General features: G+C 33.6%; 2 protein-coding genes across 2 annotated transcripts; both read left to right on the forward strand.

The window, feature by feature from the left end:
• The first annotated feature begins 3,994 nt into the window (after positions 1–3,994).
• Positions 3,995–6,195, forward strand: LOC131605506 (uncharacterized). The gene is made up of 3 exons (XM_058877853.1): positions 3,995–4,735; positions 4,894–5,375; positions 5,448–6,195. Exons 1-3 carry the CDS (start codon positions 3,995–3,997, stop codon positions 6,193–6,195), a joined length of 1,971 nt encoding a protein of 656 aa, XP_058733836.1.
• Positions 6,196–7,654: 1,459 nt separating this feature from the next.
• LOC131602606 (uncharacterized) lies at positions 7,655–13,082 on the forward strand. Its single transcript, XM_058874763.1, has 6 exons — positions 7,655–7,830; positions 8,083–8,318; positions 8,409–8,667; positions 9,742–9,921; positions 10,010–10,165; positions 10,266–13,082. The coding sequence occupies exons 1-6, from the start codon at positions 7,801–7,803 to the stop codon at positions 10,437–10,439; spliced, it is 1,035 nt and encodes a 344-aa protein (XP_058730746.1). The 5' UTR covers positions 7,655–7,800; the 3' UTR covers positions 10,440–13,082.
• The last annotated feature ends 11,293 nt before the right edge of the window (positions 13,083–24,375 follow it).

Here is a 24,375-nt window from a genome sequence, read left to right on the forward strand (position 1 = left end):
TTGCGCCGAGAAACATACTTGTTGTTTTGAAGCGAAAAATACCAGATAATGTTTCAAATATCAAGCAGGTATAAAATGAACGTTACAATCTTAGCACTGCGAAAATAGGTCTGAGGTCAAAAATGCAACACTTACGTGTCTATTTGACAAGATTTGGATTTTCAGAGACATTTTCTCTACTTCATAGTCACCCACTTGGCGTGTGAGTGGACGACGCATCATACAAAAGAAGCGGATACTTGGCCGGATCCTTTTTTTGAAAGAATGGTGGAGTTCGAAGAAATGATGAAGCAAGAGAGGGAAGAAAATAGAGAGAAGTCAAAGAATTTATCTGTTTTAGAATTAAGCGGCAAGGGTTCGTTCAGCGCATTCTAGATTATATCATATCATTTTTTGTATGTATTGACCGGATGTGTGATATTTTTTTGTATGTATTGTCGTGACGAATGTAAAACCAAATTGATTCAATACATATATAATATATCTATATTTAATGTTGTCAAGGTTTATCCTATTCCGATTTAATTATTTTAATTAGTTTGAGGCTGAAATTAGACAAAACAAAATGTTGTCTTTCTGTTTCTGCATAATTCGGAAGTGTATTTCCGAAATTTAATGCTTTAGGGATTTTTTCGGGAATGCATTTCCGAAACATCCACGGATAGCTGGATAAGATTTCTTAGGTCTGTATTACTCCAAAAAGTCTATAAATAATGCTTCTATACATTTTCATCAACATCTCAAACCACAATCTGAAACAATTAAAACCTACCCCCACTTTGTTTTTGTCTACTTCAACAGTGGTTTCCCGATGCCACTTTAATTTAGGTTCTCGTGCGATACGCCGTTCGTAGAGTTGATTTCGACACTGAACTCTCTCTAGCATTATCTAGATAATCGGAAGGTGGTCAAGCTTTAGTACCGTTCACCTTCACTGAACGTCGAAGGAAACGTCAAGTTCACCCCATTTTATCTCAAGAATGACGACGATTTAAAGATTATGTGGACAACTTTTGAACAATATTCTTCGAAGAGTCCGATCAAGTTGGATGCGAAACTTCAAAGATTGGGAGAAGACATTATCAAAATGTTGTGTTGTCCTTAACTACTTGTGTCTAACAATATGTAACTTTAATTTTATGTTGAAGCTATGCAATTTCGATTATTTATGATAAATCGATGCTTTGTTGCTTTGTTTTTTGTTCTACATTAGACATTATTTCGGCTATGCATCTTCAATTACTTCTTTTTCTAAAAAAAGGGTGCTTTCGGATATGCATATCCAAAATCATCTTCTTTTTTTTTAAAAAGTGTCTTCGGATGTGCACATCTAAAATATAGGGGGCATTTTAAAAATTTCACCACAAATTTGTAAGAAGGTATATGGGTGTAAAAAGAAATTGTCATTTTGTGATTAAATCAAATCAAATCTATTTTAGACATAAATCAAATCTATCTAATTTAGATCTAAATCAAATCTGTGTATAATAAATTGTTTTCACTCTTCTAAATCAAATTAAATCTTTTCGACACAAGAAATTATAATTTAACAAATAAGTATTTTTTTCAAAATTTTCTTTTTAAATATTTTGGTGATACAAATCAATTATTTTTCAATTTTTCTTTTTAAATATTTTGGTGATACAAATCTATTTATAACAAAACATATAAAAACAATGACAACTCCTTTTAAGAATTTGAGAACGGACAAATACATAATCTTTCGAATAGGTAAATTTGAATAGCAGTTCCAAAAATTCTGCTCTTATGATAAAGTTGAATCTCCATAAAGTTACCAAAACAATTGCACTACACTCAATATAAATATGAGAGGAAAATTTTAAAAAAAATCTCCAACATTGAATTATTGTTTCTAACCTTATTTACATTTCCAAAGGAAGAAAAACCTTCACTTTTAGCCTCACCCAAGTTGCTCACATATGCACAAGATAAATAAATGTATATTGTCTCACTTCACTAAGTTTTCTAATTTATGATAAAATGTATTAAATTTAAACTTTTCAATTTAAATGAAATAGTCATGAAAATCATCATGAGTATGTGACTCAGTGGATGTATCAAAATGCCTACTATAAGCAATTTAATTTCAAGACAGACCCATGCTTAAAGAGTTTGGATAACTAATTTTCAATGTCTAAAAAGCAATAATCATGCTGCTTATTTCTTTTTAATTTAACACCTTAATAGACGGCAAGACACCAACCACCAACAATACATGGTTAGAAAATCTAAAAAATTGTCCAAAAAACTCATCAACTTTTTTGGTCTAAATCTCTCTTTATACGAATTTTAAAAACAAAAACAAAAATCAACTATTATTTACATGTCGTTTTGAGCATCCAACAGCACAAAGACAATGTCGTTTTGATTCAGTCGCATTCAACCCAACATTCTATTAACCTAACCATATTGAAAACGAAACTCGTCGAAGCAAAGAGAGTTATGCACTTGTCAGGTGCGAGTTTCGAGATAATATTAATATTAAGGCAAAATTATACGCAGGGTCCTTTATCTTATTTTTTTGTAACAAGGTGGTCCTTTAAGTTTATTTCGCTACAAAGTGGTCCTTTATCTTAACTAACGTTTGCACCGTTTACCTTTTCCACAAACTCCGTTCCAAAAACGCTTATGTGGCAGTAACCATTGCTGATGTGTCATTTAACTCCGGTGAACTAGTTATTTGTCACATGCAAAAATAGGATTATCCCTAATTTTCAGATTAAACCTAATTTCAAGTCGTGTGACTGAACCCAGAGCTTGAAGACGAAGACGACGAAGCGACTGGAGACGAACACGAAGCGGCTGGAGACGAACACGAAGCGACTAGAGAATCATAACTCGTGTGAGCAAACGAAGCTGACATAGGTAAGAAAGTTGCATTTCCAGTTTTTATTTTGTGTGTTTGGTTGTATGTTTAGGTGTAATGTTACGTTGATAGTAGCTTTGATGTGTTGATGTTAGGGTTTGTTGTTTATTTGATTGTTGGGTCTGGAATTTCATACTGTTAACAGGTAATGGATGAGTTTAATGTTAATTTTCACCATGGGGGGTATTTTGATGGTGACAAATATGAAGGAGGGGAACTGACTAACTGGACGTGTGATGGTGATAGATGGAGTTACTTTGAGATCTTAGGGGTTGTGAAAGAGATGAAGTACGAAGGGGTCTTGGAGATGTGGTATGACTTTGCTGGAACATTGAAGTCATTAGAAGATGACTTTGGTGCAATAGAAGCACTTAACTGGTCCAAGACTAATGGGAAGGTAAAAATATACATTGTCCACCCTATATCTCAACCTGATATAATAGTGACCCCTGAGGAAGACCAAACTGAGGCCCAATTTGAGGCCCAAACTGAAACCCAACCTGAGGCCCAAAATGACAACCAAACTGAAACCCAACCTGAGGCCCAAAATGACAACCAAACTGAAACCCAACCCGAGGCCCAAAATGATGACCAACCTGAGGCCCAAAATGATGACCAACCTGAGGCCCAAAATGATGACCAACCTGAGGCCCAACCTGATAACCAACCTGAGGCCCAAGTTGATCCACAAGCTGATGTGCAACTTGAAATCCAAACTGATAACCAACCTGACAGTGATGATAGTGCATTGGGGCACATGTTTGATGACTCAGATGATGAGGTCCTAAATGATGGATTTGATGAAGTATTGGTAGAAGAAGGTGTTCAACCCGTAGATGAAATACTAGTAGATGAAACACCTGTATGTAGAAAGAGGAAGGGTGGGAGACCCAAGAACAGTAAGAGAGCAGGTAGTTCCAAGAAACATAAGGGAATACCAAGGGAAAAAAAAGTGTCTGAACTTGGCACAAGGGAAGTAGATGTTGAACCACCAAGTGATGAGGATGTTCTTGAATTTGGAGTTAGGGAAAGGAGTACAGGTAAGAGGTCGTGTAATGGTTTGTCAGATTCGGACTATGTAACTGAAGAGCTAGAAAGTGAAGATGAATGAGTAGTGATTATTCAGATGAGGGTGAGAAGGCTAAGCATCCATCATTTGTTGCTCCTAAGAATTTTAATGACTATAAGTGGGTCTTAGGAACATTATTTTCAACAAAGGAGGATTTTAAAGAAGCTGTTGCAAGTTATGCTGTCCACAATGGTAGGGATTTAAGGTTTGTCCAGAATGACAAAACAAAGGTAAGAGTGGGCTGCAAGGAAGGATGTGGATGGGTTTCTTTGTGTTCTAAATTGCCTAATGAGGATACATGGCAATTGAGAACATTAAATGACAACCACACCTGTAATAGAGAGTTCAATGTAAGGATGTTTAACACCAACTGGCTTGGAAAGAAGTTATACTCAACTGTTAGAATTAACCCTCATGTGAAGTTAACTGCTATATGTGAGAAAGTGCATGAGAAATGGAATGCTGGTATGAATAGGATGAAGGCTTATAGGGCAAGGAAGGTAGCACTCAACATTGTTGAAGGTTCATTCAAAGAGCAATATAGAAGACTATATGACTACACACATGAGCTGTTAAAGTCTAACCCAAACAACACCATCAAGTTGAATGTACAAGCAACTGAACAACAACCTGAAGAACATGTTAGCAGACCACTACTTCCAAGCTTTCATAGATTGTACATGTGTCTGGATGCTTGCAAGAAAAGTTTTCGTATTTGTAGACCAATAATTGGAGTTGATGGATGTTTTCTAAAGGGTAATTATGGAGGTCAGATACTTGCAAGAATATCACATTCATTTCAGATCAGCAGAAGGTAAATTTTCAAGTCCTTAACGTTTTTACGTTGTCACATATAGGTCCCTCTGCTTTTTAAAATGTAACAAATGTCTTAGTTTTCTGATGTGTTTTATATGTTTTCAATTGCATTTATTAACAGGGGCTGTTACCTGCACTAGAGGAATTGTTACCTGGCGTTGACCAGAGATTTTGTGTAAGACATTTGTACAGTAACTTTAGAAAGAAGTTTCCAGGAAAACAATTGAAGGAAATCATGTGGAGGGCAGCCAAGGCAACATATCCCCAAGCTTGGGAAAGGGAAATGAGGGAAATGAGGAAGGTTAATGAGGAGGCCTACAAACATTTGTTGAACGTCCCCCCAAGATTTTGGAGTAAGTCTATGTTTAAGTATAATACCAAAAGTGATGTCTTAGTCAACAATATGTCTGAGACCTTTAATAGTGTTATATTGGGTGCAAGACAAAAGCCTATTGTAACAATGTTAGAGGAAATCAGAGGGTACCTAATGGATAGATGGGCAACTAACCGGGCAAAGATAGAGGATTACAATGAATCTGTATTACCAAGAATTAAGAAGGGACTTGAAAGAAGACAAGAAATCTCAAGGTTCTTTATAGCAAGGTAATTTTTACCCTTTACTAAATATATGTTGATGATTTATTTAAGCTGACATGATATATGTTTGTTGTATAGGTTGTCAGGTGACATGATTTATGAAGTGAGACATACAAATATGACTGGAGAAAAATACACAGTTGATCTAAAGAAGTTTGAGTGCTCTTGTAGGAGTTGGATGCTCACTGGCATTCCTTGCTATCATGCAATTACTTGCATCCAAAGTAGATCTGAAAGCCCAACTGACTACATTCCCTCCTTATATAGAAAGGATACTTACCAGGCTTGCTACCAACCATTGATTTATCCAACAAATGGGGAAAACTTATGGGAGTTGACACCATATCCGGATATACTTCCACCACCAACCAGAAGAGCACCAGGTAGGCCAAAAAGAAGGAGAAACAAGGATGCTGATGAAAAGAGGAATGATGCAACACATGTTTCAAGAAAGGGGCTGCCAAACAAGTGCTCAGTATGTGGTATGTCTGAACACAACAAAGCATCTTGTCCAGCTGCTCCAAGGCAATCCCAAACTGCCACCTATGTGGAATCCCAAACTGCCACTAATGTTGAATCACAAACTGCCACCAATGTGGAATCACAGACTGTCCAATCTCAACCAATCCAAAGAATGCAAACAAGACAGTCATCTCTAAGCCAGCCCCAAGTTGGTGAAGCCCCAACAACAAGAGTCCAAACACGACAAACCATCACAATTGCTCAGTTGCTTGCAATGAGAAGGGCAAGACAAGGACCAACTGCTGCATTTCAGCCACCAACAAGCCAAAGACCAAAGCTGGCCATAAAGAGAAAGGGAAAATAGATGATACTGCATTCTGTTGGATTGGTGTTACTGCATTTTGTTTATTTTGTGTTTTTTTGGTGAAATCTTGTTGGATTGTTACTTTGTATTTTGGATCTGATCTTGCTGTACTGATGTAATCTTGCTGTACTCATGCTAGACCTTTAATTTTGAATATATGGTTCTTATTTTGGAGTTTGGTCCTAATATGGATCTAAAACATATATGATTCTGCCTTTGTATTTTGAGTACTATATCAATGTATTATGGATCTACAACATTGTGAATGTGTTTCAGTCTAGTAAGTTCTTCTTTAGGTTATTTTTGAGGTACCAAATATATAAACAAAACCTGTAAATTATATTTAAGATTGTAACAAAACATGACTATTTTTTTTAAATTTGTAACAACCAGGTCCTTCTACTTATATTGTAGTAACATAATTCGTACATTGGTCAATGCAGAATGTTATACAAATACAACACAAACTATGCAGAATTGATATAATCATTAGCTTCATGTTTTACACTGCAGTACAATTTGGTTATTCATTCACCATTGCTTGATCAAAATAAACATCAACCCTACAACAAGCATAACTAAAAACATAATGACATAGACTTGTAGCTTCATCATTTTTATCATATTCTTCAGCATCTCATTGTCATCCTTTGCAGAGGCCCTTCTAAGCATCTTTATTTCTACATCTTTTTCTTCACATTTGGAACATTTGGAAATTACTGAAGCATCAATCCCTGGATTGATTTCATCATTGTAAAGGTTCTCATACCACTCAAAAAAGTTGCACCCAACATTATCAGGTTCACTCTGTTAAAAAAACATTAACAAGTCAAGAAAATAAGTTAAACTTACCACAAAGTATCTACATCCCCAAAATAGCTTCCCAAGGTTCCTTCCTTTCTTCTTAACTGTTCTAATAATTGCTTTGGCTCCACACGAACAAGTGGGTGCAATTTCATATTGAGAAGCACCTGAAATGAATGTATTAGAGCTCTGACTTCTTCGATTTGGACCGCTGCTACCATATGAGGCCATTGATTGAATTTGGGGAAGTTAGGGTTCTAAGCAATTTGAAATTGGGGAGATTGAATCCTACGTATTTCAGTCCTAATTTAGAATAAATATTATAATTAATGCTTATTCAGCACAGTTAAGTGACACATCAGCGACGTTACTGCCACCTAAGCGTTTTTGGAACGGAGTTTGTGGAAAAGGTTAAACGTGCAAACGTTAGTTAAGATAAAGGACCACTTTGTAGCGAAATAAACTTAAAGCACCACCTTGTTCCAAAAAAATAAGATAAAGGACCCTGCGTATAATTTTGCCTAATATTAATATTTCTACAATTTTTATTTTAATTTCTCTATTTATTATCGGAAGAAAAAAAACAACGGTCTTAATTTAGTTATTATAGTTCTAAAAATGAAACAAGAAAAAGAAGAAAAAAATTAATTTTTTTATTTTATTATTATTCCGAGCTGTTGCAGTTTTCAGCAATGAGTGTTGAAAAATTAAGCTTTACAACAATAAATTAACGAGATTTCCAAAAGGGTATCCGGAAAATGTCTTTTCATCCGCATTCCTTTTGATTTGAGCTTAACAACAATGGCCGATGATCATTCTTCCTTCACTAAGGTTAGTGTTTTGTTTTTCATGTTGTTTCATGTTATCTTAGGTGAAAGATTCTATTTTTGATTTTGTTTTTTCATGGGTGCCACGTGAAATTGTCCGATCTGGTTTCTTAAAATAACCCCAATGAATTCTGTGGGGTTGATATCTAATTTCTAATTCAATATTCATGTTTTTGGATCAATTAAGTTGAGGGCTATAATTAATTAATTGGTTAATCGATTTTATTAACGTTGTTGTAGTTAATGGTTTTTTCAGGATGTTTTGCTTGTGAAGGGTTTGAAGAATACAACGTTGGTTTGGAGGTTGGTTGTGTTGGCTTTTGCAATGGTTTGTGGTGTGTATATATGTTCTATTTGTTTGAAGCAGATTAGCACTGGCACTAAAATTGGTTTTCTAGATATCAATGTTGTTCAAAGGCCTTGTCCCGAACCGAATATCGAACCTTGGGAGATTCCTTATGTGCACTATCCAAATCCAAAAACTTACAGCAGGTGATATATCGATGTTAAGAGTCGAATAACTGATTTTGTTTCTGAACCTTTGTGAAGTTCACTGATATTGTGTTCTTGTTTGTTTTTCAGGGAGGAGTGTAGTTGTCACCCGGTGCGCTATTTTACTATACTGTCGATGCAGAGATCTGGGAGTGGATGGTTTGAGACGTTTTTGAATAGTCATCCTAACATAAGTTCGAATGGAGAAATCTTTTCGGTTAAGGTTAGAAGGAGTAATATGACGACAATAACAGAGACGTTGGATACAATTTATAATCTAGACTGGTTTAGTAGTGCTTCTAAAAACGAGTGCACGACTGCAGTTGGCTTGAAGTGGATGCTTAACCAGGTAAAGTTTGTTGTTTGATCGGTTACGTAGTGTTGTGTTTTTAGTTCGGCTTTCACAAGGAAAGTAGATTCTTTTAGGTATTCTGGTAGTCAATCTGAATAAAGTCCGAAGTAGTGAAATGCCAACATTAAAATGGTGTATAGGAATAACAATATCTTTAAAATAGTTTTTGACCAATATATCATATCTTTCGATTTATGTGATCTAGAAACAAATAGAATTTTGTGAAGTCTAAACTGTTGCTTGTGAAATGTGAAGGTATACATGTTTGCCAATTTTTCTTTCTGTTTTAAAAGGATTACAGAACTATGATATATGAAGGGAAAAGAAGGGTTGCCCCTCTCTCTCTCTCTCTCACTCTCTCTCTTTCACACACAAACATTGGCATGAGATATGATGTTGATGATGCATGCATTCACCTTCAGTTCTTATCTTTCACGTTGGTATCAAGATATTTTTCCTGACATTGGCCTGAGATATGTCAGGATAACACCTATAGTAGAAAATATGGTGGAAAAAAGACTTAGATGGCTTGGGCGTGTAGAGAGAAGACCTGGAGATTCTGTTGTAAGGAGACCAAATCAGATGGGGAGGAATCAAACAACTAGAGGTAGAGGAAGACCTAGGAAAACTATTAGAGAAGTTATTGAGAAAGATTTTGAGATAAATGATATGTATAGAAGCATGTAGCCAACCCCACTTTGTGGGATAAGGCGTGGTTGTTTTTCTTGTCGTCGTCGTCTTGTTGAACTGTTGCTGTTATAAAGGATCAGCAGAGGGGTTGAGTGGCTGAGTTTTTCAGTACCATTTCTATTTTTGTATATTTTCTGTGTTTTCATGGCTACTTCCCAGATGATTTGTAAAATATGGATGCATAGTATATTGAAGGTTCTGTGAGATTGAGTTTGTTCTTTCTTCTTGTGGAACACTTTTGCATAAGATGGATTTTCTAGGAGTTGCTTTAAAAGTATACAATATAGAATTTGGGATGTTATTGACTGTATATTGTATTGTTGTAAACTTTATATGGGAGCTGTGGATGTCACAACATGTGTAATTTGTAATTTAATGCAGGGATTGGTGCAGCATCATGAACAAATTGCCGAGTACTTCAGAATACACGGTGTCTCAGTCATATTTCTTTTCAGAAGGAACCTTTTGCGCCGGATGATTTCCGTGCTTGCAAACGAATACGATAAGAATGCTAAGATATTAAACGGCACTCACAAGTCTCACGTTCATTCACCCAAGGAGGTCCTTCTCTTTTTTTTTTTTTTTTGTGCATTTGTATTCACGTGTAAGTTTGCATATGCATTTTAATGGATTCTAACTATACTTTCAGGCAGAAATACTTGCAAAATACAAACCAACACTCAATTCAACGTTGCTGATCGCAAGCCTGAAACAAGTGAATGATACCACCACCAAGGCTTTAGAATATTTCAAGAGCACTCGGCACATTATGCTATATTATGAAGACGTTGTCAAGAATCGCACTGTAAGTCACACCACCTCAACATGATTCCTTCTTCGTCTCTTGCCTTTTATTTGCTTATAAAGGTCTCTTGATGGTTCTCACTCGTGTCTCTTGTTTTCAGAAATTAATGGACGTTCTAGAATTTCTAAAGGTTCCTCAGATGAATTTGAAGAGTCGTCAAGTAAAGATTCATAAAGGTTCCTTATCGAGTCAAGTTGAAAACTGGGATGATGTTAGCAAAGCACTCACCGGAACACAATATGAGAGTTTCCTCCATGAAGATTACCGCAGGTAAACTTACGGGTATGTACATACCGTTAGCATTCTTCTAATCTTTGCTCATGAGTAGCCACAAGAGCCGACAGGAAAGCCACCCTGTTGAAATTTTTGTTAGGTTTCCCCACCCTCACATTTTTGTACTCAGTTTTGTTGTTGTTAATTTGTCTGCCGATTTAATTAAATATTTAATTCATTCTTTTGTAATTTTTCTGTTTTTTGCTGAACACTTGCATTTTGACGCCATCAAGAGAATTTGCAATTTCAATTTAACAACTTTTATTTTGACCATGATTTTGCCCCGTCTTTATATGGTCTGTAAATAGATGTTTGAAATTGTTAGCGGAAAGCACAGATATCTTTTTGGTAATTGCTGGTAAGTAGCTTGAAGATTAAGAAAAAATCTCATGGGGAATCGTAGTAAAAAAAAATGTAAATTTGACTATACGAGTGATAGATGGTGTATTTATATCAATGTTTGTTTAACTAATAATCTGTTATACTGCATTCCCAAAAGAGTGAACAATCATTTTGCCTCTAAATCAAACTTTTGTTACTGTATGTATCACTCTTGGAAGAAATAGAACTGTAGACTTGATTTTGATACTTTTGGTTCTCATAGAGTAGATTTGTTTTCCCACAACTAGTTTTGATTCTGATACTTCTGGATCTCATAGAGAGTAGAAATGTTTTTCCACAGCTAGTTGAAGTTAGAAATTATAGCTTTTGATTTTAGAATTGTTGTTTTTTTCTTTTTTTATGGTTTAGTGGTCAAATGGTTGGAATTTCACCCCCTTAAAGGTGGTAAATAAGTGGGAAGTCGCGGATTCGAAATTGAGCTACTGCAGTTGGATGTTCAGCATAGCTACCAATTGTGTTGTCTTGATGTGATAGATTCTAAAATTGGTTTTTATAATCAAATTTATTGTTCAATTCATTTTTATATAAATGTGTTTAAATATAAAATCATTGGACTTTAAACTCACTTTTCACCGTAATCAACTCACTTAAAATCAATTTTCGTTACCCTTGAACCGTTCACACTATGAGTTTTTTGATGGGTCAATCTAATGAGATTATAAAGTGTACTTGTGGTAAGTACAATAGAAGATACTCTGCTTGCATTGAGATGCACAGTAGGGCTTTTGAGTTTTGATTTGTGAAAAAGTGAATCTTTTTCCCAACTGCACGATTGGGGTGTCTATAAAATTGGTTTCTTATTCGGGGGTGGTTGTTGCGAAGACCGGTTCAAGCCCCTAAAAACCTGATCACGCGTCCCCAGCCTTGACTAACTTGTGGAAGTGAGTGGAGCTAATTATCCTTCATAATAGGTGTATTTAACCTCATAATAATTTCAATTATTGTCCTAATATGTGGATTTACAAGTTATATCGCAATCCATAACTCTGAAATGTTGTGTTGGGTGAGAATGAGCATTGGGCCAGGGTCGGTTCGAGTGCTCGTCGCTCGACCTCGTTCGTTTGCACCTTAGGACTCTCCATGTTGTATGTGAATCAGATGATTAATGGACCGGCCTCTTTGAGGCTTATTTGGGATTTTTCAATTTACAATCTCTCAAGCATGAGGCTTGGAAGGGCAGTGTGATTAAGGTATATCGTCCTAATCCATGTCCTATTTTAATATCAAGAGTTGAACCAATGACTTTGGTTCTGGAGGAGACGTACATAAATTCTGCTATTAACAGAGAAAATCAGGACCATCCCTCTGGTATATTTGAAGGAGTTGATAAAGATCTTTGATTTTTCTTTGATATAGATCATCCAGGTCATCAAGAACCACATAAACATGCCTCTATTCACCAAGACACTTACCTTTATTAGGTTCATAAGATGAAGTTTTAGAACTTTGACAACTGTCTGATGTTGCAACTTCTGGTGTAACATCTAGACTTTATCTTCCTTGAACTTTAAGCATGTGAATGAGTAAGTAGTTCCTTGTGGTACACACGATAAAAGTTGTCTTTGGACTTAACTCCCTCATCAAATTTCATCCATCTCATTAGAGACCAGACATTCTTCCTTAGTGAAACTTACTTCAAACCTTGGTCACACAACTGGTTTATGTTTATCATGCTAGTCATCATTGCTTTTAACAAGAAGAACCTCATCAAGACTAGGAAATCTTGTTCCATCCAATTTCTCAACCCTTTTTACTTCACCTTTAGCATTGTCACCAAAATAACATAGTTGGAAGAGTGAGACTTAAAGTTCACCAAAACACCTTTAATCAGTCATGAGTCTGGAACAACCAATGCCAAAAAAGAATATACCAGTCTTCTTTTGCTAAGCAAAACTCTAGGAGAAATATGAGTAATAAAATAATTAACACCTTCCTTGAGTTTATCCACTATTTGGTTAACCTTAGATTGAGTTGTACCTTTGGGATAGCCATTCAACTTGAAACAACGTGGCCTGATATGACTAACTTTTATCACAGAGGTGACATATCCAATGCAAGCACATGTCATTAGCTTGAGAAATCTGATGTCTAGCATGATGCTGAAACATTTTATTTGACATCATTGAATCAACTTTGCCTTTTGATGAAAACAACTTTATGTCACTTCAGATTTTCTTTGCTTACTAAAGACATGAAAATCAAGCCCTATCCCTTTTAGGTTTTCAGTCACCTTTCAAACTTGAAGAAACTCACAAACATACTGGAACTAATTGTTCACTATCCTCACAGACTTGATCATGATTTAAAGTTTGGAGGTCAAAAAGTCACCTCATCTTACATGTTAAAGATAGTATACAAACAATCTTCTTTTTCATCCTGTAGTTGAGAAATAATTACCTTTTGCTTTTCTCCCTGTTGACAGACTTTGTCACTTTTGAACCACAATTCCTTGTAAGAAGCAGCTAGCTCATCATGAATTATTTCTTCATTGCATGAGTCTGTATCAGAAGTTCACCTTCCTGTCTTGACTGGTTCATCATCGGGATCACTATCATAATCAGATAAAAAAATATAAAGCCCATTCAGTTGTTTCTTGTAGTAGGCAGGGCATTATGCCATTATAAGACCAAATCCTTCACATTTATTGCACTGAATGCTTTTACTTTAGATCCAACTTTTCTTTGACCTAAGGATTTTGCTGATGTCATGACTGATGTTCTTTTATTTAGCCATATCATCTTAAAATCTACTCAAAAATGGAAGTGACTCACAAATTCACAACTCTCATGCTATTGATACCTTGGGCTTCTTCAATGGCTATCACTTTTATGTCAAATCTCTTGGGTAGAGACCTGGGTATCTTCATCTTGATCAACCTTTCTTCTGAACTTTTTTCTCCTAAAACACCTAGATGTGCCTTTATGCGTGGACTTGAGAATTTTCCAAGTTTCTTTGGCCACAATACAAGTGATAAATAGTCTGAACAGGTGCTTATTAACTCCATAAATTATGGCATTAACAACTTCAGAGTTACAAAGAGCCAATTCATACTCTTCCCTTCTATATCCTTAGCACCAAGATTCTCCCAACCTGACAACCTTCAAGGTTCTGCTGTCCATTGATTTCCAGAATGCTATCATTCTAGCTATCCAAAAGACATATAGTACCAAAAAATTATCTCCCTAGAGCTCACCCAATAAATAGGACAGGGTGACTGCTCTGATACTAATTGAAATTTTGACACTTTTAAAACATATTAATATTGATGTTTCAACATCTGAACACATTGCCAGGACATATGTTGTGACATCTACTGATTGACAGAACCAATATATCAAAATTGTAATTTATGCAGAAATAAATTGCAGAATGATAAATCACACAAATAATTGTTAACTAAGTTCAGTGCAACGTCACCTACTCTTGGGGCTACCAATCCAAGAAGGAAATTCACTATGATAGTATTAGTTCAAAGTCTAAATAGTCTCAGTTTACAACTTCTCGCCTAATCCCTATCTTGTGCAACTTCTACCTAGAACCCTCTAGATATGAGACCCCCCTCTCACTTCCTACAACCAATCACCTCAGTGATAAAATAGTTCCAATTCCAGTGACTGTATCAAAAAAGAAAAACAGAAGATTACACTTCCAATATAAAATACTTAGTCTTGCTTAAAAACTTCAACCAAGAACAATACTCAACTCTTTGCTTAAAAGCTCATGAGTGAGAACACTAACTTGACACACAATCAAGTAACAATTAGTCTACCTCACTGTATCAAAGGATACATGGATGACTTAAAAAAAACAAAACAGACTCTCAAAACGTAATACTTCTAAACTTCCCCTAATTTTACTAATTGTGAAAGCTTTATTACATTAGGTTTAGATTCGTCTTTAAATACTAATCAGTAGTCCATGGGCTTCGAAATCTTCACCCAAATATTACTTGATCCACAAGCTAAGAGCTGCAACAATTATGTAGAAAAATTTCCTTAAATCTTGGAACAAAAATTAAGTTTTCTAAATTGTCTCAAGATCCAATTTTAGAAACTTATTACAGTTGGAGATCAAACCACTTGTTCTAGATTAAATCTTCTTGGCTTGCGAAAATAAGTGAGTATATCCAAAAGGAATCTCACAAAATCAAATCAAATTTGTCAAGAATTAAAACAGTCTGTACTGATATTCTGGCACAACATGTATCAACATCTGTCAGAACATCTGTCTTCAATGAACCTGACTAGCATGTCTAAACATCTTCCATAACATCTTGTTGTGAACCATGTTTTAGCAAAATTGATGTCAATCTTAAAATCATGGTACTAACAATTGGCGCAACATAATTCTTCCATAAATGCATGCATCTTCACAATTGATTTCCTGATCATTGTTGTTCCTATTGGCGGTGCTTCGTCTCGCCATTATAGAATAATGATTAAGGAAGTGGGTGTTTCAAATGAGAATGCAACTCATATTAGTTTTATTGAGGCCCGCGATGGTGCCAACTGTACTAATGGTAAGTACAATAAAAGATACCCTGTCAGCAATGAAATGTGCAAGATGGACTGAGTTCTAATTTGTGAAAAGTGAATTCTCTTCTCAACTGCACGACCAAGGTATTTATATAATTGATTTCTCATTCGAGCGTATCTGTGAAGACCAATTCATTCGCCTATGAACCCGACCATGTGTCCCCCGACCTTAACCAACTAGTGGGAGTGAGTGGAGAGCTAGTCGTCCTTTATAATATAAGGTGTATTTAACCTCGTGATGACTTAAATTACTACACTAATACGTTGATCGATACATTCTACTACAATCCATAGTTGAGGATTGTTGGGTCGAGCGAGAACGAACAATGGGTCATGGTCGGTTTGCGTGCTCGCATCCTGACCCCACATGTTTGAACCTTAGAACGCTTCATATTATACGTAGGTCAGATGATTAATGGACCGACGAAGCTTACTTAGACTCATTTGAGCTTTTCCATTTCATAGAGGTTGAGGGAATGAAAGTTAATTATTAACTTATTGCTTTATAGTATATATTGTTAATTAAAAAACCCAAATTGTGAATCTTCTACTCGTTCAATGAGATTGAACTATAATAACAACAACTACATCACCACAACAAGCATAAAAGACCATCATGTTTTTCCCCCTCATTTCATTTCAACCCACTCAAACGTTGAAAAGTCTTTAAAATTCCTTCGCAAAAGTATAGCGTTGACTAGACTTGCAAAATTTGACACGGTGTCGGTAGGTTCAATGCATAGCCATTTTTGACCTGGTCGTGTTCCTAAACAACATGCAAGTGTGCAAATGCAACATTCCAAAGCTACCACCAAACACAACAACTTCTGCTTTTAAAATACTAATATTAATAACATGGATGGTTGGTCGCGCAGAGATTTTGAATTCTCAAGATTCAAGTTGAACCCTTAGACTAAACCCACTTTTGAATGATTTTGATTAAAGCATGCGGTGTTTATACATTGTCATCATCGTCAATAAGGATTATGATGTTACCTTGTCGACCGTCAAAATATATAATACTATTTTAGAGTGGACCAGAAGTTGCACCAATGTTTTGCATTTGAATGTAGGTTGCCTTAAACATTATGATACATCATACATCATACTATTCAACTCCGGTTCTTTTTCTATAAAAATCCGTTATTTTTTTATTTTTATTAAACTATTAAATTATTTAATTTATATATAAATCAAATATACGGTGGATCAAATACATACCTACACTATTAAGTTAAGGTAAGGTGGATGTCGTAGTTAAACAGTTGGTGTTGAATTTTTAGAGGTTGCTCTTCTTCAGGATTTGGTCGTTAGATATTGACCTTCTTTAGAGTCTGGTCTTTACAAGTTGACATTCTTTAGAGTCTGAGTCTTTAGAAGTTGACCGATTTTAAAGTTTGAGTCTTCAAATATTCAGGTTCTAATTCTTCAAATTTAGAATCTTTAAATGTTCAACTTCAGTGTCAGAACTTAACTTCCTTCACAAATTTTAGTTTATGGTCTCGCACACTTGAACATAAGTTAGTATACCTAATAGTTCTTTAAATACTTTGTTATCATCAAAATCTTAGGGATATGGTACAAACCAAATTTGCTCAAACAATCTCCCCGTTTTTAATGATGACAAATAGAAGTATTTAAGAACAATGGTTGTTGATTTAATTATCAAGTTGACTCCAGGGTCTGAGGTTTGTTTTATAAACTCCTCGTATGATAGTCTTAAGGGTGATGTTTGTAAACTTCCCATAAATTCTATCTCGGTTAATTAAGTTAAACTTTAAAGCACAATGAAAACTCTTCATAATTTAAGCAAGAATTTAACTGTCAGATTTAAGAGCTTAAATACTTATTATCTTACTCCCCTTTTATCATCAACAAAAATACAAAGGGGGAAAACAAGAAAAAAAGATTGAAGAGAAATATCATAAACTCAAAAGATAATTGTCGGAACCACGATAATCTTATAATCAGATTCACCTATTTAAATGTTTAAGAAGATCCTTTTGAGTTATACCACCACACTATATAAACTCTAACTGACACTCATTTTAATATAAGAAACAAACATTTACTTCATCTTTTTCTTTGCATTGAAACTTTTTTGGAAACTCTTAGATTTCTTGGAAAAAATTATTTGAGTGATACAATTAGGGAACTCAATTGTAGGTAGTTTGAAGTTTTTAAAAGGCTGGAATTAGGGGATTTGCAATTGTAAGTAGTTTGGGGGTTCAACGTTAATGTTGTTTACATTGTGATTGAAGCCTCAACTTAAGATCGGTGAAGTTCAAGAAGTTGAATTGTCAAGAAAATCGAGGAGTGTGAGCAAGATCAATGTGAAAAGCTTGAAGACTAATTTTGAGGTATTTAAAATTATGTTTGATTGTCAGACAAAAAAATTTGAGAGAAACAAGAGATTATGGATGAATTTGCTTAGGTCGAGGGAATTATATTTTCTTGTAATAAGTGGTGTTCAACTTTAAAAATAGTGCACAAATTGTTAATAATTTTTGTGAAGTGAGAATTGCATCTTTTTTGTCAAACTTGTTCATATTAGAGAAAATGTGTAGTTTGTACTTTGTGTAAGATTATGCAGTTCAATACTCACAAGTTAATTGTGAATTAAGTGTTTGTAGTTGTTCATATTATTTTTATTTTCTTATCCTTGTTTGTAATTGTAAGTTATCAATATCGGTTCAATCGGAGATAATTTGTCATTGATTGTTCAAAATAATTAAAATCTTCAATTAAATATCCAATTGAATTTGTAGTTTATAATTAATTGCATTTGCTTTTATGTTTTGCATTTAAATAATCTATTTTTCATACACTTTCCAATAAGTATATGTTTCGTTAAAATGATTTTAAAAATATTTCCACCAATAACATGCGCGCATATTCAACTTTCTCTACTATATGTTATATGGTCATAGTCATAGCGAATAACATTTCTTAGAAATATCACTTAAGTCTCAGATCATGCATTATCCTACTATACGTTTGCAAAAATACTCTATACAACTATTACAATGTAACTACATATGCACTTTCAAGTTGTAACATTGTTTTTGTAAAGGTGATCTTGTTCTTTTTTAAAAAAATAGACTAATAGAGTAGGGATTCTCTATTTTCTAAAAGAAAAGGACGTGGTTCTATCTAATTGGAGGTATGATGTATGCATCAATTTGTTTGATTTTGATATTAACAATTCTCTTAAGAGAAGTCTTTATTAGGGGTGTTCAAATTCAAATCAATCCAAATAAAAATCGCAAACAGATTAAAAAAATTGAAAACCGCAAAAAACCGAAGTTTATTGGATGTGTTTGGATGCCATTTTGTGAGAACCGCACGGTTTGGATCGAATTTCGAATTGATTTTTTAAAATCGATCCAAACTGAACTGAACCGTATGTATATGTATTTTATACTTATTTATTTTTTATTAGTATGATATGTTACATAAATTTATTATTATATGATAATTAATTTTTTTATCTTATCTATTAGGTTAGTTTAATCTATTTATTTTTATTATTTCATTTATTTCAACTATAATCGATCATTTTCATTTTATAATCGATCATTTTCATTTTATAATATTAACTTTTAATATACTATATGATATGTATATTATATCAAATCTATGATTTATTAGTATTTTTATAATATTAATAAAAATATAATTTGTAATTTGGATATCCAAAAAACCGATCCAAATTAAACCGCATTAAATTGGATAGGGTCGGATTGAATTTTTTTAACATATCATCTAAAACCGAACCAAACCGCAAGTAAATTTATTTTTGGATCAGATGAGTTTTTGTCTTAAAACCGATCCAAACCGAACCGCGAACACCCCTAATCTTCAGCATAAGTGTTGTTTAAAGCTTGTTGGTTCAGATAATGACAAGTGAAGTTATCATCAAATAAGATCAAGTGGCGGTACTTGATGATCAAGGTGTCATCTAATATGCTTGAATATCAAGATGTCATATGTTTATAAGATTAAGTTGTGGTGATCAAAATATCAAAAGCTCCTTTGTTGTGATTAATTTGTGATGCTCGAAGATCAAGATATCAAAGCCTACATATGGAGGATAACACCTTATGTCAAATAACGTTCTGTGAACATTACTAATAAATTCGCTTTTAGTGTCAGATTTAGTAACCCAAAATTTTGGTCACTGTAGTGACCAATTTAGCCACCAAAATTTGATATTCATGAGCAAATTTTAAGAGCTCACTAAACCGGTCACTAAAATAAATCAGTCACCGATTTAAAGACTAAAATTTTGGTCACTATAGTGACCGAATTAGCCACCAAAATTAGATATTCATGAGTCAATTTTAAGTGGTCACTAAATCGGTCACAAAAAATATTTTTATATACAATTTAATTTATATATATAAATTAGAGACCGAAATTTCAGTCAGTAATATTTTTTTTTCTTTTTCTATTTTTAATCCTCTTTAATATATTATTATTTCCTTTCTATTTATTTAAAGATTTTAATTCTCTTTCAAATTTTAATTTTTACTAAAATTTTCATATTTTTTATTGTTTTAAAATATAATATATTTATAAAAAAACTATATGTATATATGTTTAAATATAAAATATAACAGCAATTGTTAAGTGGTGTAGTGGTAAATTGTTATTAAAATACACGGAGTTCACAAGTTTAATTCTTAGGTATCACAACTTTTAATTTTATTTTATGAACACTAAAATTGGTCTCTAAATTTTGGTCACTAAATTTGTCGCAAAAGCTTAGCGACTAGCACTTGTAGTAAAGATATAAGACTAAATCTAGATTTTAATAAGGGAAAAAACACATATTTTCAACCTTTCGTGCCAAGCTAATTGGCTAAAAGCTAAAAAAGTTGGTTACAAGAGAAAATTACTCTGTATAGACGATTAGCTCTTAGGCTTAATCAATTATTCCTTTTTGTAATGCCTCTAAATTGACTATTAGAATTAATTTTCGATTCATAAGGAATCTTTTAAAAACCTTCCACTCCGTACTTGATAATGATTATGTGTATGGCCTAATTGATTATTAGCATTACAAATGTCCAAGGCTCTTTTTCTTTTTTGACAACTTTTGTTATAGTCGATTGTTTTTTTCTCATTTCTTACACAATAAAAAACGTATTTGAAATACATTTATCTCACTCTCCTCTTTCCATCTCTCTCTCTCTCTCTCTCTCTCTCTATATATATATATATATATATATATATATATATATATATATATATATATATATATATATATATATATATATATATATTCTCGCATTTTCCTCAGTGCTTTTGAGAGTGAAGTTTTGTATCCATGAGATTTTTTAGTCTACGGTAACGGCGAAATTGTAAATTCTTATTGGAAGAAATTTTATCTTGGTTGTGATCTAAACCAAGTGAAAATATAATGTTTGGTTGTCAGGGTAAACTAATTAAAACATTTGTTTTATTGGGGAGGTCTCTATTATTAAAACTCCTAGTTGGTTTATGTTGCGTAGTTTTGCGGTAAGCAAGTGCAATATTATCTATCCATAGAGACTAGTTGTGCTTAAATACATGTTTAAAAAATTTATGATTCTAATAAGGTTTAAAATTATTATGTTACGGAAAAGTAAATGAGTGAAAAATAGATGGAGATTTCGGTGTTAAGAGTGAGAAAACTTGTCAGGGGTAGATTTGTCATCATTATATTCATGTATAATCGTTGCTCAACAATATGCTCTTCTATTCAGCTATTAATATTATCGCTCATTACCCTCACCGTATCTCATTTACGACTCAACGACGTGAGATAAGTAGTATTGGCTAATAGTCGATGCCTCACACTATTATATACAACATCATTAATTTCCAACAGTGATATATAAACATGGATTGCCAATTATCACTATTCTGTGAATATGAAACAAAACCTTGTGTTTAGGCATTAATGTCCAATAGATGGAGACTTATATCTACTAACAACCAACACCTTTTGTATGTCAAGTCATACCATGAAAACATATTTTAAATAGATAATCCAAAATAAGCATTAAGAAAGAAGAATCATCAAGATAATGCATAAGTAAAATTACAAAAAATATCATGACTGAATGAAACATGAATATATAATGACTAAATCTATCCCCAACAAAGATATTTCTAACTAAACTTACTTATCGTAGTTGTACAGTTAATCATGAGAAGACAATTTCAGAGAGTCATGTGCAAGTGTCACCGTGAGCAGTTCTTCCACCTTTAATCTCCCTTTCTTACTCTCATGTTAAGACCAAAGTAAACCTACTCCTTTTATGTACTCCATTGAATCCACCTAAAACTCCCCGAGAACTGAACCTAAACCTCCTATTTATATGCTAGAGAAATATAGGCTCGTTACACGCATTTCCCATCCTTGCCTGACACGCCTACTTTCTTCTAGGTTAAGAAAACCAAGCTCACCCTACAACTAGACCTAGCCTCCCTATCTCGCTAGGCGTACCACCCATCTTTACTTAGCGCATACACCTTTCCTTCACCATGAAGTTACTTAGCCGATAAGTACTCTCTCGCCTGTGCTCGCCTAGCGCACCCATGGATGTGGCATAGCGAGCCTAACCTGTAGAAATTTGGTATTGCAAGGCCTTTGTGTGTTTCTTGGTGGTTTTTCAGTCCTTTTCACCAGTTTTTGATAAATATGCATGTAAAAGTCCAAACGGGTGTTATATCACTTTTCATAGATAAATCAAGATTTTCTTATCGGTTGCTTGTAAATTAGGTCAATAAGTGTCTAAGTATTTTGCATAATTTTGGAACTTATCAACTCTCTCCAAAATATCTCTTTGTTTGTCCTCAAACAAAATCCACTCAGATGGTTTATAAGTTTTGCAATGGAAGTTTCATGATAAGGTGGAATGACTATGTCAAAGATTTTTTAAAATTATTTGAATGACATGATATTCTTTCTAATTCAATTTCATGATCAACAACATAAATATCCAAAAATAATAGCATGAAGATAAACTAATTGCTTAACTAAAGTGAGATTTTAAAAATGCCTAGATTAATAGTTAATTTGTTTTGTCAGAATCGTGATCCTACTAAGTATATCTCTATGGTTAGTATTTTCCTCATGATTGGACGATGCATGAACTATATAATTTTTTTTTGCATTTCATCTAAAGCAATATCATAGGATAAATTATCAGTCATGAATCACTAAGGTCTTTCTTTTGGTTTTAACGTGAACGAGCTTTCAAAAAATACTGGTTTTTTTTGGATTCAAAATCCTAAAAATAAGAGAGCAAAGTTTCTTTAATTTCACTATTTTATAACCATTTTTCTTCTGATGATTTTCTTTTATATCCTTTTACTTTTGATTTTTCTTCTTGATTTGTCAAAAGCAATTTTCTTTTCTTTTCACCATTACCTACTTGCTTTCTTTTTCATATGTTTCCTTTTCTCCCCCAACTTTATTTTTAAAATACTCTTGCATTTGTTAGTGCTCTCCTATCCTTAAGACAATGTGGTGGACATTGTTTTCATTTTAAAATCATCTAAGGGTTGTAATGTTTAAAGAACAAAAATTTTCATTTTAGGCTCAATGGGAATGTCAAAGTACCATATCCTCACTAAGTAGGTTTTTTGGTTAAGTAGTTTTCACTTAAAATCGAATACATAGTGTTGCACCTAAAGCAAAGTGGTGCTATATTTGGCCAATGTAATGTAAAATAGGCGCTCCAGATACACGAGAATAACTAAATTTGGCTACTGGAACTGTCACGTCAGACAAGCCGTAAAATGATTTGCACTTTAGGTCAATAGAGGCGTGATTATGCGTTTACAATTTTTTTCCAAATAATGTAAAACTTGTTTAGTCATTAGGGTTATGAATTTTCATGATACATGAGACACATTTTGAAGAAAATGAGAAGGGAAAATGCATGGCATCAATAGGGAATTATCCCTAATCATTTTAAAGGTTAATCTTTATCTTTCTATTGGAATTTCGTGATTTCCTTAAGGATGAGTGACAAGTTCCCTTAAATTAGGTATCCCTTAGATGAATTTATCCCAATATGAACCATGTGATCTGTTTAAATTTTCTTATTGAAATGAATTTCTACTTATAGTTATTTAATGTTTAATGTTTTTTTCCCTTTTATGGAATTGGGAAAAAAATCTATATATCAACGATAACTAACAATATATTGGTATATTGGAATTAAGTAATGTTGTGGGGTTGTTTATAATTGCTTTAAATAGGACATAATCGGCCGTGACAAAGGTATTTTTTGTGTGATAAAACCTTATTCGTTTGCGACTTTCCCCCAAGGTCACCACGGATCGTATTCTTACAGTGTGAGTTACATGGTGATAAAATCGTTGGATAACTGTGTTTTGTAAAATAGTTGGGGTATAAAAAGACTTGTTATAAGTTAATAGGGATTAACCATATGAAAAGGGAAAATGATTTGATGGAGGGACTTAATCATGTTTATCATAATATTCATTTACTGTTAGTTTCAGTTAGCTAATTTATAACTATCACACAACCAATTCAACTACGCTATGAACACTCCCTGTTTTACATAATTATATTTTTCTCCTAATGGAAATAACTCTCACCTTAGTTATGTAGAAGTTAACACAATCTTCATGGATGCAATATAAAAGTTTATGATTTTTGTTGGTATAACTTATACTACATTGTTTTAAGTCCAAGAAAATGGCATTGTTATTGGGTATTCGTGATCACTTTAACAAGGAAAATTTAGGTTATTATACTTAATATTATGTTTAAATATAAGGAATGAAAATATTAGAGAGAGTGTTGGGGTAACATCTATAGTAAAGAAGATGGTAGAAAATAGACTTAGATGGTTTGAGCATGTAGAGAGAAGACATGTAGATTATGTAGTAAGAAGAGTAAATCAAATGAAGATAAGTCAACCAATTAAAGGGAGAGGAAGATCTAAAAAGACCATAAGATAAATTATTAAGAAA

Source organism: Vicia villosa, linkage group LG5 (genome assembly GCF_029867415.1).
Source record: "Vicia villosa cultivar HV-30 ecotype Madison, WI linkage group LG5, Vvil1.0, whole genome shotgun sequence".
NCBI lineage: Eukaryota > Viridiplantae > Streptophyta > Magnoliopsida > Fabales > Fabaceae > Vicia > Vicia villosa.